Consider the following 14,478-nt stretch of genomic DNA (forward strand, 5'->3'; position numbering starts at 1 on the left):
TGGTCATCATGGGCTGAAGAAACCGCTGTGTGAAGCCTGAAGGGACAGAAAGTCAGAGGTGCATTGCTCTAGCAATCTTCTTGGGCAAGGCTTGTGATGAGTGACCAGATGACGGGGCCAGGGTGCTGCCGTGTGCAGTCTCAGGGGGCTTCTCTTCTACAGGTCTTAGGTGAGGGGTTGCGCCTGGTGAGGGTGATAAGCTCCTGTGTCTGGTGTCTCTGATGTGAACCTGGAAGCCCTCATGTGCAGGTGCTCCCTGATTCAGTTAGACAAGTTGGCACAGATAAGTTGTTTATCAGTTTGTGCCTGATGGTGGTGCTGGGCAGATGGTGGTTGTTAACTTGTACAAACAAGGTGTGGAGTCATTCTACCTTGGCACCTGAACTCAAAAGGGAGCGGAAAAGGCAAACTCCTGCCTTGCAGAACGGAAGGCTGGGCAAGCCTGAAAACTGCGGCTCTGCAGGTCACAGAGTCACTGGGCGGGGCACAGCCTGCTCTCCACACTTACCTGTTCCCTTCCAGATTCCTCATTGCAACTGGACTCTTTTCCAGGTGCTTCTGAACAGGTTTCTGCCTCATTCCTTTATTGATTAACGAGCAGAACACAATCTTTAGCAGTGGTTGATATTTACACACGAATGAGAATCAGGATTTTACCTTTTTCTGAAAATTATCTTTTAATAGGGGCCGGTAGATCCGAATTAAAATCCCGTTTCTACCATTTGCTGACCCTGTGACTTCTGCTAGATTCCATTTATCTCAGAAAAGCCTCGGTTTGCACACAGCGCGCGAAGACGCGGAGAAACCTCCAAATCTCCTGCAAGGGGGCTCAGAACCCTCCTACGCCCCGCCCACAGGCCCCGCCCGCCCACAGGCCCCGCCCCCAGCCCTTCTCGGACTACTTATTCCCCGCCTGCCCGGCGGCCTACAGCCCTAGCGCGCGGAGTCCCGCGGGGCCCAATCGCAGCGCGCTCCCGCGCTACGCACTTCCCATTGGCTGAGGGCGGGAGCGAGGGCGGGCCCGCGCCTGCGATTGGCTCTCGGAGCCGGTGTCGCGGCGGCCAGAGCGCCAGACCATGGAGGCTTCCACGGTGCTGACCCGGGCCACCGTGCGGCGGCTGCGGCAGGGACCAGCGGCCCCGGAGGCGATGGCGCGGAAGGAGCCGGATCGGTTGCCCAGGCGGCAGCGGCGGCCGGGGCGTAGGTGGGCACGGCGGGGTCCGGCGGAGGGGCGGCGGCATCTGGGCCCAGGTCCCCACGGACCACCAGGGCTGCGGGTGCGTCCCACCGCCCGGCCCGCCGCTGCGAGGGACAGACCCCCAAGCGAGCCGCAGGGCCCGTCCCCTCCTCAGAGCTGGGTGCCACGGCCGCTACCCACATCCCGCGTGGCATTTGCAATGGCCCAGCAGTTGCAGCTGGTGGAAGGGGTTGGCTTTCTGAAGGGGTGACGCTTGAACTGAGGCTTTAGGGAGCAGCACAAAGGTCAAAGGTCAGATAAAGGGCCCCCTCTGGGGCCATTTGCCCACCTGGAAGCCCCTGGTCAGTAGGCCACTGGGGGGGAAGTTAGGACCACGTGGTGGCAGACCCCGCTTGGTTTTCAAGCCCGAAGCAATGAGGCCGATGAGCGCGGGGACTGGAGGTGGGCAGCCAATGGCTGTTGGCTGGTGGGAAGGCTTTTGGGATAGGAGGAAAGTTGGGATGCCCCTTTCCTCCTCCTGGAGGAATAAAGGTGACAAAGGCAGCAATGTTCCGAGAGGCCCTTCAGGGAGCAGCTGAAGGGTGGACAAATCAGCCCGAAAGGGGGCTCTGGAAGAGGAACCTGGGGGAATGAAACTTGAAAAGAAGCATTTTCCTTGGCACCTCCACTTTCACCTCAGACACTTTTGCAGTTCCCAGAGGTTCTCTGCCTCAGGGTCCTGCAGAGGGAGTAGTGACAATAGGCCTTTGGCCAGAAGTGGAGTGCTGGCAGGTGACACCCCAGTGGACAGAGGGGCAGCCTCAGGCATTGAAAGATTTAGAGAATTCAGACACTGATTCCCGTGGTCCTAAATGGCTGTTGCAGGATCTCTTTCACTGTTCTTAAAATCATATATATATATATATATATATATATATATATATATATGATCATATTTTTAATGTGATATATATTTTAAGCATATGAGTTTATATTTTTAAGTGTAGGCATGTGTATATATATTTATATTGAATCAGAGCTTTCCGTCTTAGTGTACCAAAGGCACTGTTTCTTGTGTTATCCGTTCATGAAGGCTAAAGAGTTAGTTCTGTGGAATACACTTAGGGGAAGGAGGATAGGAGGGGATAGGCCAGGAAGCCTGGCCCTTGCTCTCTTAAGACAGTACTTTGTTGGTACCTTGAGTAGCCCTTACCCCTCGTCCCTGTGGACCTGTGAAGAACGTCTTTGGTCTTTGGCGTGTGTCTAGCTGTTCTGGTGGGTGAGGTGTTTATTTACAGGAGTGATGTTTGGCATCTGTGTCCAAGCGGAAGCCTGTCCTATTGCTAACACAGTCACCTGGAAGATCAGACAGAGCTCCTTAACTACTGTGCTTCAGCACCTGTTTCCATAGCTTGTGTTAAATACCTATCATTTACTTCCAAGCATTTTTTTTTTTACCCTTTTATTAAAAAAAATTTTTTTTAAACTTACTCTTTGCCTAGAATCAAAGAGGACCAAGAAGCAGCAGCAGTCTTTCGAGAAGTGGTCAGTTTCACTCCGGATCCTTTGCCAGGTAAGAGGATCTGGGCTCTGAATAATCTTCTGCATTATTCTGGAGGGTGGCTCCCCACCCTCTTAGGTTCTCCCAGTCATCATGAAAACATTTCCACTATCCAGAATTTTCCATTGATTCCTCACTGCTTCCTCCTCGGACCAGTTAGATATTATGACAAGGACACCACAGAACCTATCAGCTTTTACTTTTCTTCGCTGGAGGAACTCCTGGCCTGGACGCCCCACATGGAAGATGGCTTCAATGTGGCCCTGGAGCCCTTGGGGTGTCGTCAGCCCCCACTGAGCAGCCGTAGGCCCCGGACCCTTCTGTGCCATGACATGATGGGCGGGTACCTGGAAGACAGGTGAGGACGAGCTTGAGTTGACCCTACTGCTGGTCATCCTCTGGTGGGCCGCGGGCGGGAGAATATCATGCAGTAAATAGAAGAAGCCCTGGACTGCAGTCGGGAGGCGGGCTCTGGACCGGCCGGTGAGGGGGCCTTCATCTGTGAGAAGATGTGAGAAGGTGTGGTTGGGTGATCTCCTCTCCTCAGCTCCAGAGTCATCTGGTTCCTTGAAACCTGGTGGACTTGAGGGGACACAGTAGGGATGCCCTTCTGTCTGCCTGGCCACTTGGTTGATCTTTGTAGCTCTTCCCCACACCCTGTACTGGTCTGGGTCTGTTGGCTGTGGCTTCTGGTGCGCAGCTGTGCCCATCCCATTCCGGCGAGATCTGATATGTCCATCAAACAGTCTTGGATGTGGTGATTGGAAGGAGGCTTGAGTAGAGCTAGCCTGTACCCTGACAGGCAGGCCACGAAGCCTCACCTTCACACCAGGGAGACTGTCCAGGGCACAGCTGACCTCTGCAGAGAGGAGGTCACAGCCATGGAGAGCCTGTTTCCTCTCCTTTGTTCATCGGCTCACAGCAGCCAGAAGTGCCCAGTCCACACAGATTGAGTGGCAGGTGCCGAACACCCCGCAGAGACCCTTCTCTCCCGGCTGCCTTGACAGCAGGAGTGCAGCCTGTTCCTGCTTCTGGCTCTCCCTGCGTGGGCTGCCCACAGCAGGCTGTCCGCCAGTGCTGACCGAGGAGAGCCTAGGAGAGACCTTGCTCAGGGCTGCCTCTGTTCCCCTGAGCCCGCTGTGTCCTCATTCTGTCTCCTGGGACCTGAGTTTGTTCTGTTTCTTCACCAGGTTTATTCAGGGCTCAGCGGTGCAGAATCCCTACTCCTTCTACCACTGGCAGTACATTGACATCTTTGTGTACTTCAGCCATCACACGGTCACCATCCCCCCCGTGGGCTGGACCAATGCTGCCCACAGGCACGGGGTCTGTGTGCTGGGTAAGAGCCAGGCTCATTGGCACAATGCTGGGTGACCCAGCAACTAGAGGTGGGGCTTTGTCTGCGTCCTGATAGGGGCTGGCTCAGTGGCCAGGACAGGTATTTGCACCCTTCTGGAGACGACCAGACATTCACTGTTCCCACTGGGCAGTTGGTCACTGCTAATGGCTAGCATGAAAGCTGCTGTACACAACAGATGGGTAAACAGGCCAGTGCTGCCTTGCTCGCAAGTGCGGGGTGCCTGACTCTCCCGGTTAGGCAGTTCCTCTCCAGGTGGGAGCCGAATCCAGGTACTGGTGTGCACATAACCATACTGCTGGGCCCACCGGGTGTCTCCGGCACTAGCTGAATTTGATGGTCTAGCAGGTTTTCCAGTGCTGCTTATGCTAGCATGTTGCAGCCCCCTGGGTGGAAGGTAAGGCCTGACTCATTCCTCTGCTTTCCCACAGGGACTTTCATCACGGAGTGGAATGATGGGGCCCGGCTCTGCGAAGCCTTCCTGGCGGGGGAGGAGCGCTCCTACCAGGCGGTGGCCGACCGGCTGGTCCAGATTGCTCAGTTTTTTCATTTCGATGGCTGGCTGATCAACATAGAAAACCCTCTGAGTGTGAGTACGGCCTGCGGCCTGTGCCTCTGCCACCAGCCCCATGTGTTGCCACCCCTCCCACCCCAGTCACAGCAGCAGAAGCCATTTTTTATCAGGCAGAGCTGGCTCTGCCACCTGTGCCACCTCTGTGACCGTGGACCAGGATGGGTCTTCCCCAGGAGCCCTCAGTGTGCTGACTGCACCCTCTCGCTCCCCCAGGGTGGCCAGGCCCGTGCTCTGCCCTGCTCTGCTTGGGCTGGGTGGAGCTTCCCTTCCATGGCTGCCCTCCCCTTCCTCTGTGTTGGTCTTTTCCTGAGTTCTGACCCATATCCTTCCTGTCCAGCAAGGAAGGAGTCGAACATCTGGCTGGATCCTTCTCTTTCCTTCTGTGAGGTTGAGGGGATTTGGGGACGGTGGCTTTTTTTTCTTTTCTCGTCCTGGTACCGCCGTCTGGACTCAGTGGACCTTTATCACTGAGTGACATCCCCAGCCCTTTTTATTTGCAGACAGGGTCTTGCTAAGCTGCCCATGTCTGGTCTTGACTTGTGGTCCTCCTGCCTCAGCCTCCTGGGTAGTGGGGATCAGAGGCCTGCATCACCATGCCCCAGGACCCTGCCTTTTTTGCATGATCTTTGCTCCTCTGTGCTCCTGTCTGCCCTGGCAGGCGTTCTTTTCCTGACCAACACACCTGGCCTGCCCAAGGGTCTGCCCTCTGTCTCCCCAGCTGGCCGCTGTGAGGAACACACCTCTTTTCCTGCGATACCTGACCACTCAGCTGCACCGTCAGGTCCCAGGGAGCCTGGTGCTCTGGTACGACAGTGTGCTGCAAAGTGGGAGCCTCAAATGGCAGGATGAGCTCAATGAGCACAACAGGTGAGCCCGTGGGCAGTGCCTAGAGGAGCAGCCGCGGGCCTGTCCATGGGGCATCCCACATAGGTCTGCTTGGGCAGAAAGAGTGGGAGGGCCCAGGTCCTGCATTGCCCTGATGCTCAGCAGGCGGAATCAGTGCACAGCTACCCTGGCGCTGTGCGAGGGCTGCGGGTGGCAACTTGTAGCTGGGCTCTGCTGTTTGGGAGCAGACTCTGTCCAGGGCAGCCTGGATAGACAGCCCGTGAGCCAGGAGCGGCCACCAGTATGGAGCAGGCTGAGTGCGACAGAGGGCCTAGGCCTCAGAAGATCCCTGCCACCTCCAGGGTCTTCTTTGATTCTTGTGACGGCTTCTTCACCAACTACAACTGGCGGGAAGAACACCTGGAGCGGATGCTGGGCCAGGCAGGGGAGCGCCTGGCCGACGTGTACGTGGGTGTGGACGTGTTTGCCCGCGGGAATGTGGTCGGAGGCCGATTTGACACGGACAAGGTGGGTGGCGGCCTTTGGGCCAGAGGGCCGGAGGCTTGCAGGCCCTTCCTGGGCCTCCTCTTGCTGTGGACCTTCAGACCCCACCTGTACTTCAAGGGAAAGCACAGTGGCAGCTGATTCTTCCCAGAGTGGGGGCAACTGAGCACTGAGGAATGGCAGCAGCCTTCCCTGGGACTGAACTGTCCCAACTGGAGCAGTCCCTGGTTTCGTGCGGGTGTCAGTGGGCAGAAGCCTCCTGTCCCAAGCTTGTCTGGGCTCTCACCAGCCCTGACGTCCTTTCTGGATCGCATGCTCTGAAGAGCGTTGCTCCAGCCACCCCCTCCCCAGGTAGACTTAGGGTCACGGAGGGCTGCAGCCTTCCCACGACATCTTGGGTTCAGGACTGCAGCAGAGCGCCGCGGTTGGGGAACAGCTGTGTAAAACGAGCGTGATTTCCTGGCAAGGGGACGGGCACTGGGGCCTTCGCCTGTCGGTCCTGCCCCTTCCTGGCCATAGGATGCTCAGGTGTTAGGTGAGCTTGAAGGGAACGGACCCCATAGCTGGAGTCCCCTGTGCTGCTCTAGTCTCAGGGCCACCCGTGTGAGTGGGAGGGAGGAGGCAGTGCACCCTCTGTACCTTCCTCTCGCCTGGCCAGCCTGTGGACCCACAGGATGAAGCCCCAGAGCCCCCAGGCAGCGTTGGAAGGAGGGCTGTGGCCTTAGAGAACTGTCCCTGTGACCTGTGCCCAGCAGGTGTATCTGGATTCTCAGATCCCCGTCTCTGACTTCTGTCCCCTCAGTCGCTGGAGCTGATCCGAAAGCATGGCTTCTCCGCAGCTCTGTTTGCCCCTGGCTGGGTGTATGAGTGTCTGGAGAAGGCGGATTTCTTCCAGAACCAGGACAAGTGAGCCCTCTCCCAGGGCTTCTCATGGGCTGGCAGGGGGGAGGCATCTAGGTGTTCTCCAGGTGTCCTGCTCTGGGGTGGCTACAGGAGGACAAGGGGACAACCTTGGCTGTCTCCTGGAGGGCTTAGGCCAGCTGGGCTGGGGGACCAAAGACTGGGGAGCCTGAGTGGCCACTTCCTGCAGCTGCGCCCCTCTGGCCTGTCCTTAGCTGGGAGCGGCAGTCGCTCTCGAAGGCTTGTCTTGGAGTTTGCGGGAGAACCCCGAGGCTTGACCATGGGCCCAGGCATGTTGCAGGGTCCTTGTAAGTGGACCGAGCTGTCCCTCCCTGTGTTTCTGTAGGTTCTGGAGTTTGCTGCAACGCTTCCTGCCCACACATAGCATCTGCTCCCTGCCCTTCATCACGTCTTTCTGTCTGGGCATGGGGACACGGAGAGTCTGCTATGGCCAGGTACGTGGGCCATGTGCTGGGTGGACACTGTGGGGAAGGTGCCCTCCTCCCCACCTCCTGGCTCAGCTGGGCAGGAGGGAGCAGTGGTGGGCCGCCTACGGCACCTGCACCCTCCTGCTTGTGCGAGGAGGAGTGCACGCTTCTCCCTTTCTCTGTGTGCCCTTCATGCAGGAGCAGGCCGTGGGGCCCTGGTACCACCCGAGTGCCCAGGAGACACAGCCCCTGTTTGGGGAACACAAGCTACCCGGGGACGGCGGGGGCTGGGTGAAGATGCACTGCTGCCTGGCAGATGCCTGGCACGGGGGCAGCTCCCTGCTGCTCCAGGGGGTGATCCCGCCTGAAGTTAGCAATGTGGCTGTGAGGTGGGTGAGTGATGGGTGAGGCGAGTGGCCATCGGCTTCATTCTCTGTGTTGACTAATAAATGATAGTGGAGCAGCGGAGGCCAGAATGAGGATGGTGGACAGGCCTAGTTTATTTTTTAAAAAAAATTGGGGTCAATTGGGAGGCTAAGGAAGGAAGACTGCAGGTGTGAGGCCGTTTTGGCAACTTGGTGAGCATCTGTCTCAAAATGAAAGTTGAGCTGGGTGTGATGGTGCACACATGTGATCCCAGCAACTCAGGAGGCTGAGGCAGGAGGTTGCAAGTTCAGGCTTGCCTCAACAACTTAGCGAGGCCCTGCCTCAAAATAAAAAATGGAAAGGCCTGGGGAAGTAGCTCAGTGATAGAGCACTCTGAGTTTAGCCCCAGTACCACACACACACAAATTGCGGTTCAGAGAGCATGGCGTGAAACCACTTCAGCCGTTCCCTTAAGCTGTGTGCACGTTGTCATGCAAGAGATCTCCAGGCTTTGCCACCTTGCAGAAACACCCCGCGGGGCTCCCACACTCCCTGCAGCCCTGGAAGCCACCCTTCTTTCTGCCCCTGTGTGTGCGACTCCTGAGTTCATGCCAGTGGAGTCAGCTATTTAGAACCAGGACTTTTCAGCCCACAAGAGAATCTGGCCATGGGGAAGACTGTCCCCTAGTGGCGGCAGGACTGGAGTGTAGGGCTCCTGCTGACGGGCCTCCCTCTTCCTGGTGGATGCCGTGGGATTGCCCAGCTCACCACAGAACGCCCTGCCACCTCTCACAGGGTCTTCCTCTCTCAGGTTGTTTTCCCTGCAGGTCCCCGTGCCACCCAGAATATTTCTGTCCTTGGTGTATAAGCTCGAAGGGCCCTCGGATGTCGGGGTCGCTTTGGAGCTCACTACAGGGGATGCTGGTGGCTGTCACATTGGCAGCATCTCAGTGCTGAATGGTGAGTTGCTGGGGAGATCCCAGGAGGTGGGCATCTAGAAAGGCCACGGCTGTGGGGAGCAGCTGGGGTGGACGGTGTTGGCAAGTCCTGCCTTCACTGTAGTGAGGACAGCTGGGACAGGGAGGACTCACTTCCTAGCCATAACCTGAACCTTGGTGAGCAGCAGCAGATTCCTGGCTGGGTGGACTTGGGCCCCCTGCTGGCTGAGGCACTGAGAGGGGCCTGTCAGTGGGACAGGGAGATGGCACATTGGGAGAAGCTGGCATGGGCGACACTGGCCAAGCCCAGACATGCATCCCATTTGTTCTTTTCCAAAGCCCTTCCTGGTGGTCCCCCAGTGCCTGCACCTCCAGGGGTCTTATCTGGCCTATGGGAGATAAGGCCCCTGCCAGTGGACGTCTTACTCCCTCTGGTCTCCCCTACCCTGTGTTATTTGGGAGGGATTCTTCTTTCTCAAGCCTATGCCTCCTTCTCCAGCAGAGACAGGTTCCAGGCAGAGCCTCCAACCCCTCCAGGTACCCCCCACCAAGCTGGCCAGATGGGCAGGCCGCTGTGGCCAGCCACTCAGCGGGGGCTGGATCCAGCGGTAAGTCCCTCTATTTTGTGCAAGAACACAGGAGGGGGTGGCTGCACATTGGGGGACTTGTGGAGTCACAGTCCCCAGTGAGAATATCCAGGACTTTCGTATAGAGACCTTGGACTGTTCCTCTGTGTTTGGGGCAGCCCTAAGATACAAGCCCAGGACTCTTGCTCAAGGTCATTGCAGGGACCTGCCATAGTTCTGGGGTCCCCACAACCTGGAGTACACCCTGTGTGCTTCTCCCCCTTGTGGCTTGAGCCTCTGCCCAGCTGGCCTGGGAGCGTTGCGCTGAGCCAGCCTGACCAGCCCATGCATCTCCCCCAGCTGCTACGAGGTGAGCCTACGTGGGTGCCTCCTGCAGGACCTCTTCGTGAACTTCTCACGGCCTCCGGGAAGCCGGAAGGAGGAGCGCTTCGCATGCCGCCTTGGCGAGATCCAGGTGCACATCCGGGAGGGTCCCAGCCGAGGTGTCTGTCTCCTGTCCTGGGGAGGGCTGCCTGGGGCTCTCCCTGGTCCTGCAGGGAGGTGGGCAGGCAGCCTCTCCTTCCCGGGGCCCAGCTGGCTGAGCCTTCTCTCCTGCCAGGTGGTGGATGCTGACAGCCTGCTGGCCCCTCTGCACCAGGTGCAGGACGTCACTGTCTCCCAGGTCCGCTGGCAGCAGCCCGCCCCTGTACTGGAGGGCCGACCGGTCCGGCTCAGGCTCAGCTGCCTGCTGCACTGGTCCTACCTCCTCCTCCAGGTGCGGTGCTTCCGAGTCCACTGCTGGGAAGGAACTAGAAGTGACTCTCCCAGCAGAGAGCCTGCAGGGCCAGAGAAGCCCACATTCCTGGGCCTGGCTTTTGCCAACCAGTACCGGGTGGTGGACTTGGTGGTGGAGGCTGCTGGACCCGGCCAGGATGGCCGTGTGGAGTTCCTGGTGGAGCCTGTCCCCAGGGAGGGCTTCCTGGTGCCTCAGGCGGAGTGGGGCAGGGCGGCCCTGCTCTATTCCTCCCCACGGTGAGCCAACCCAAGGCAGACTCCTCCTCACTCAAGACTCCAGGTTTTTTGGTGGCTGCTTCAAGCTGCCCTAGGTCCCACTAAGGAGGGTCAGGGCCTTAGAGGATTGCTCCCCAGCTCCGGCTGTGGCCTTTGGTGGGGCATTGGTTGTAGGAAGCAGATTGCTGACTGATGGTTCTGCTGTTTGTGGGACCCCTCTCCACAGTGCGCAGTTCCCAGGGAAAAAGGACAGGATCTGGGGAGGTTTTGTCTAGAAAATTACATAAAGGATGTTCCCTAACAGGCTGAAAGGCTTTGATGCTGAGAACAGTGACCTTTTGTTCCTGAAGACCCAACTGCAATGGTGGCAGGGAGGCTCTGCAGCAGAGCAAGGGCCCATGGGAGGTCTTCTGAGGTGGCCCTCAGGGTGGTGGGCAGGAACCAGGGCTGTCTGCAGGTGTCTTGGGTGATGGAGCTCAGGGCTGGCTGCACTGCGTCATGCCCCCAGCTGGGGAAGGCGGGCTGCCACTGACCAGACCACTGTGGGAGCCAGCAGGCCTTAGCCTCTGCTGAGTCTCCTCCAGGTGACAGGCTCGCAGGGGGCTTCCACTTAGGCAGTGTGGCCCGGGGCGCCTGCCGCCCCTTTCCCTCTGCTCTCTGCCTTCCCCCTCCCTGGCGGCTGTGGCCCGTTGACACCGTCTTTCGGCCTCAGTGGTGCAGCCTGGCCCCTGCTCTCCTTCGTGTGCCTGCGTGGAGTCTGCTGTGATCATGGACAGGGTCAGAGGTTTGCAGGGGTGTCGCCCCCAGGCCACATAGGGCCACTGTTGGGGCTCACCTTCTCTGCCCCTGTCCTCTTTCTATGCTGGGGGCTGGGATACTCTGAGCCCAGCTGGAGGTCTTACCTGGGGCGGGATCTGTGGTAAGGGAAGAGGCCACCAGGTGGCCAGTGTAGGGGACTGACCAGCTGGACCAGGCCAGGAACCTAGAGGGCAGGGGCTCAGCTCTGCCCCTCTCCCTCCCCGTGTTCCCTGGTCCTCTCTGGAGTGGAGTTCCATGCTCCTTCCTGACTGAATGTTCTTCCGTGTCTCCCAAGGGCTACCCAGCCCTCAGGTGGACAAGTGAGGACCCAGGGCATGGGGCAGGGCCATGTCTTCCCCAGCTGGGGGTATGACACGGTGCCAGCCAGCCGTGTCTCTCTGGCTACTCCAAAACTGAGCTCACCAGTGCTGGCCTTCCTGCGTTCTAGACAGCTTCGACGGTCTGTTCTGGGACCGGGAGACCATGGCCGCTCCTGCCGGCCTGCCATGTGCTCTGCTCGCCGCTTTCTCTAATTTGGATCTCCAGTTTGCCATTCCCCGGAGCGCGCTCAGCCTGGGTGCCCAGAGGAGGCGTTGGGGTGCAGGGCTGGCCGGGCTGCCCACCTGGCCTTGGGGCCCTGGCTGCCAGATGCCCAACAGCCACGTCAGTGCCCCGTTTCCCCCGTTTCCTGAGGCCTGGCTTTACTTATTTATTTTTAAGTGCTGGTTCTTCCAAATATTTTATGTAGAGAAGAAGGGAAAATTTATAGTGGCAGTTATTTTCTCACAGTCTGGTGAGCAAGCAATTAGAAGTGAGGGGGCTTAGTGGAGCATGGCATGTGGCAGAGCCATGCAACCCCGCTCCCCAGGAGCACGGTCCCCAGTCCCAGCAATACAAACTTCTATGCAAGAAAATTAATCTGCCGGCATTTAAGCCTGGGCCCCTTTGGTGGGTGTAATCACTCTGAAATAAATGATCCAATGTGATGAAAAACGAGAGCTCGTGTCTTGGTGAGAGATCTGGCTCCTTCCCTGGTCCCAGCCCGTGGCGTTTAAGCTCTTGGTTTGGATTCTGCTGCTTCCCCTCCCCTTCTCCATCCTTACTTGCCTCTGGCCACTCTCCCAGCTCTGCTCTGGCCCTGTCCACCCTTGCAGGAGCGAGGGCTCAGAACCTGGAGGTGGGAGAAGCGTGGCAGCTCCTCATGGGTCACAGTTCAGGGCTGACCACGCCAGAGAGGCCGAGTCTTTGGGAGTCCTGGAGGGTCGTCAGCCACAGATGTGCCACGTCCACCCCAGCTCTGTGCCCTCTCTGCATCAGCTGACTAGCACAGCTGTGGCTGTGCCCAGGCTGACCCTCCCATCTCTAGGCTGCATTCTGCCCCAGTGAGGTCACGCTGCCCGGGAGAGGAGACCATGCCACTCCTCCCTTTGCTGGTTCAGTCTGTCCCCGATTAGGGTGCAGAAGGCCAGCCTGGAGAAGAGGGTTGGGACTTTAAAATCTCTTGCCCAGAGGGTCTTTCCCCTCCCCATTGCCTCCTGGTGGGGAAAAGGTGCCTGTTCTGGGTGTAGCCTGCACCCCAGTCCTGTGTGTCCCCCGGTGCCCAGAGCTGCTAAATCAGAAAGAGCTGTCCTGGCTTGCAGAAAGAAATCTTTATTAATAATAATAATAATAATACTGTTAATTTGAATGGTCACACCTTGGAAGCATACAGAATGGTAAGAAAGGAAGCCTGGGGCTCGGCTGCAGTCCTGGGGTGGGGGCCGGGGCGAGGGGTCTGAGCTGCTGCGAGAAAAGGGTCCAGAACAGCCGAGGGCGGGGGCTCTGCGGAGGGCGGAGCCGAGGGCGGGCTGTGCACAAGGGGAATAGAAAAGGAGGGTCGTCCCAGAGCTTCGGTACTGACGCTGAATAGAAAGTGAGGTGTCATTTATTTTTGAAGTTTCATGAGACAGTGGAGCTGTGTGGGGAGCCCGTGTGGGGTTTTTTTGCTGCTTCCCTACTCCAGCTATCCCTGCCTTGCCGGGGCTCCTCGCTGCCACCGCCACCTGCTCTCTGCACCACCGGCCTCCGTCCCACGTCTCACCTGCCAGGAGCCTGGAGGGGTGTGGCCCAGCTGGCCTCCCGCCTCCCTCCCCCTTCTGTGGGCCCTGCCCTGGCTTGTTCGTCTGTACCCTAGCACCGTGACTCCCCACCTGGCAACACAGCTGGGTGCTGGCCCGCCCTGGCCCCTCAGCTCCCTGGCTGGGGAGGGGTGGGGAGGGCTGGGTTCCAACAGGTTGGCCTCAGTCCCATAGGCCGGGCCCAGGGCCCCTCCAAGAAAGGACAGAGATGGCCACTAGGTGCAAGTGCTCTGCCTCAGGGCCCACCAGTCCACCCTCCTTGGCGGGAGTGGCCCCCGCCGCTGGGCTTCGTCTGCTCTGCTCTGCTCTGCTCTGCTCTGGCGCTGGGGCACTCTCAACATGGGGCGGAGGGCGAGGGGCACCCAGAGTTCTGGAGCCACATGGGCCCTTGCGTTGGAGTTGGACCCCAGGGCTGCTGGTCGGACAGCTAAGGACACGGACGGCACCGCAGGGCCTGCGGGGAGCAACGTAGGTGATGGGGCCATGCTGGAGCCCCAGGGATGACAAGCCACCGGCCCTCCCTGCACCCGCACCCAGCCCCGCCAGGGCACAGCTGGCAACAGACTGCGTCCTGCTGGCTGCTCTTCTGGCTCAGGCCAGGCCTGCTCCGCCGCGGAGCCCCACGCCTGTGGAGCAGGAGCCGGGGAAGGCAGACGGGCTAGAGCCCCTGCTGGCCGCCATCAGGCCTTTCCCCTCCAACTCTCCCACTGCGCCCGCTGGGAAGGACACGTCCCCACAGCGCCGCCAGCTGGGCAGGGCCGCTCTCCACGTGCCCTGTGGGCCGTGCTCCTCGGTGCGGTGTGCGACAGACGCGGACTTGGACTCGGTTGGATGCCTCTGGGTTGGTTGGTTGGTTTTTTTGTTGCTTGGATCTTAACATCTTTTTTTTTTTGTTTTGTTTTTTGTTTTGTGATTTTTTTTGTTTTTTTGTTTTTGCCCTTCATGGTCCGAGAAGGAAACGGTGGAAGGTTTCACTACAACAGAAACAGAAAGGCGCCACTTGCAGTTTCTCAGGAGCAGCCAGGCTAGGGGTCCCAGCACCTGCCCCTGCCCCTGGCCGCCGGCCCCCACCCTCCTGCACGCTAGACCTCAGCAGACCTGTCTCCTGGGGCCAGTCAGGCTGCTGGTGGGTGTGCGGGGCCAGGACAGGGCTGTGGGAGGGCAGAGCCTGGCTGGAAGGAGCTGCCTGGGAGCTGGGATGGGGAGAGCGGAGGCCAGGTCTGGCCACCAGGCAGGAGGCTGGGCAGCAGCAGGGCGTAAGAGGGAGGTGGCAGCACAGGCTGAGCAGGGGCCCTGGGTGAGAAGGCAGAGTGGGAGGGGGGGTGGGGCAGGGTGCCACTGCGGAGTGGGACAGGT

The 14,478-nt window shown here is 59.0% G+C and overlaps 1 protein-coding gene across 4 annotated transcripts; it reads left to right on the forward strand.

Moving 5' to 3' along the window:
• Positions 1-1,061: 1,061 nt before the first annotated feature.
• Engase (endo-beta-N-acetylglucosaminidase) lies at positions 1,062-12,001 on the forward strand. Of its 4 annotated transcripts, XM_071603173.1 has the most exons (15): positions 1,062-1,204; positions 2,680-2,750; positions 2,895-3,096; positions 3,929-4,077; positions 4,527-4,684; positions 5,388-5,536; positions 5,857-6,022; positions 6,801-6,904; positions 7,245-7,353; positions 7,525-7,715; positions 8,504-8,652; positions 9,130-9,238; positions 9,557-9,671; positions 9,816-9,878; positions 9,972-12,001. In XM_071603173.1, exons 1-15 carry the CDS (start codon positions 1,077-1,079, stop codon positions 10,230-10,232), a joined length of 2,124 nt encoding a protein of 707 aa, XP_071459274.1. In that variant the 5' UTR covers positions 1,062-1,076; the 3' UTR covers positions 10,233-12,001. The 4 variants fall into 4 exon arrangements, with proteins under 4 accessions (XP_071459274.1, XP_071459273.1, XP_027811384.1 ...); XM_071603172.1 differs by having other exon boundaries at positions 7,525-7,719; positions 8,520-8,652; positions 9,816-12,001; XM_027955583.3 differs by having other exon boundaries at positions 9,816-12,001.
• Positions 12,002-14,478: the final 2,477 nt, after the last annotated feature.

Source organism: Marmota flaviventris, chromosome 17 (genome assembly GCF_047511675.1).
Source record: "Marmota flaviventris isolate mMarFla1 chromosome 17, mMarFla1.hap1, whole genome shotgun sequence".
NCBI classification, from domain to species: domain Eukaryota; kingdom Metazoa; phylum Chordata; class Mammalia; order Rodentia; family Sciuridae; genus Marmota; species Marmota flaviventris.

Bases quoted from the DNA above. Each gene is read 5' to 3' on its own strand.
- Engase (XM_027955583.3), top strand. From the start codon at position 1,077: ATGGAGGCTTCCACGGTGCTGACCCGGGCCACCGTGCGGCGGCTGCGG. The intron at 4,685-5,387 runs GTGAGTACGGCC...CTGTCTCCCCAG, and splicing joins ACATAGAAAACCCTCTGAGT to CTGGCCGCTGTGAGGAACAC. The intron at 6,023-6,800 runs GTGGGTGGCGGC...CTGTCCCCTCAG, and splicing joins GCCGATTTGACACGGACAAG to TCGCTGGAGCTGATCCGAAA.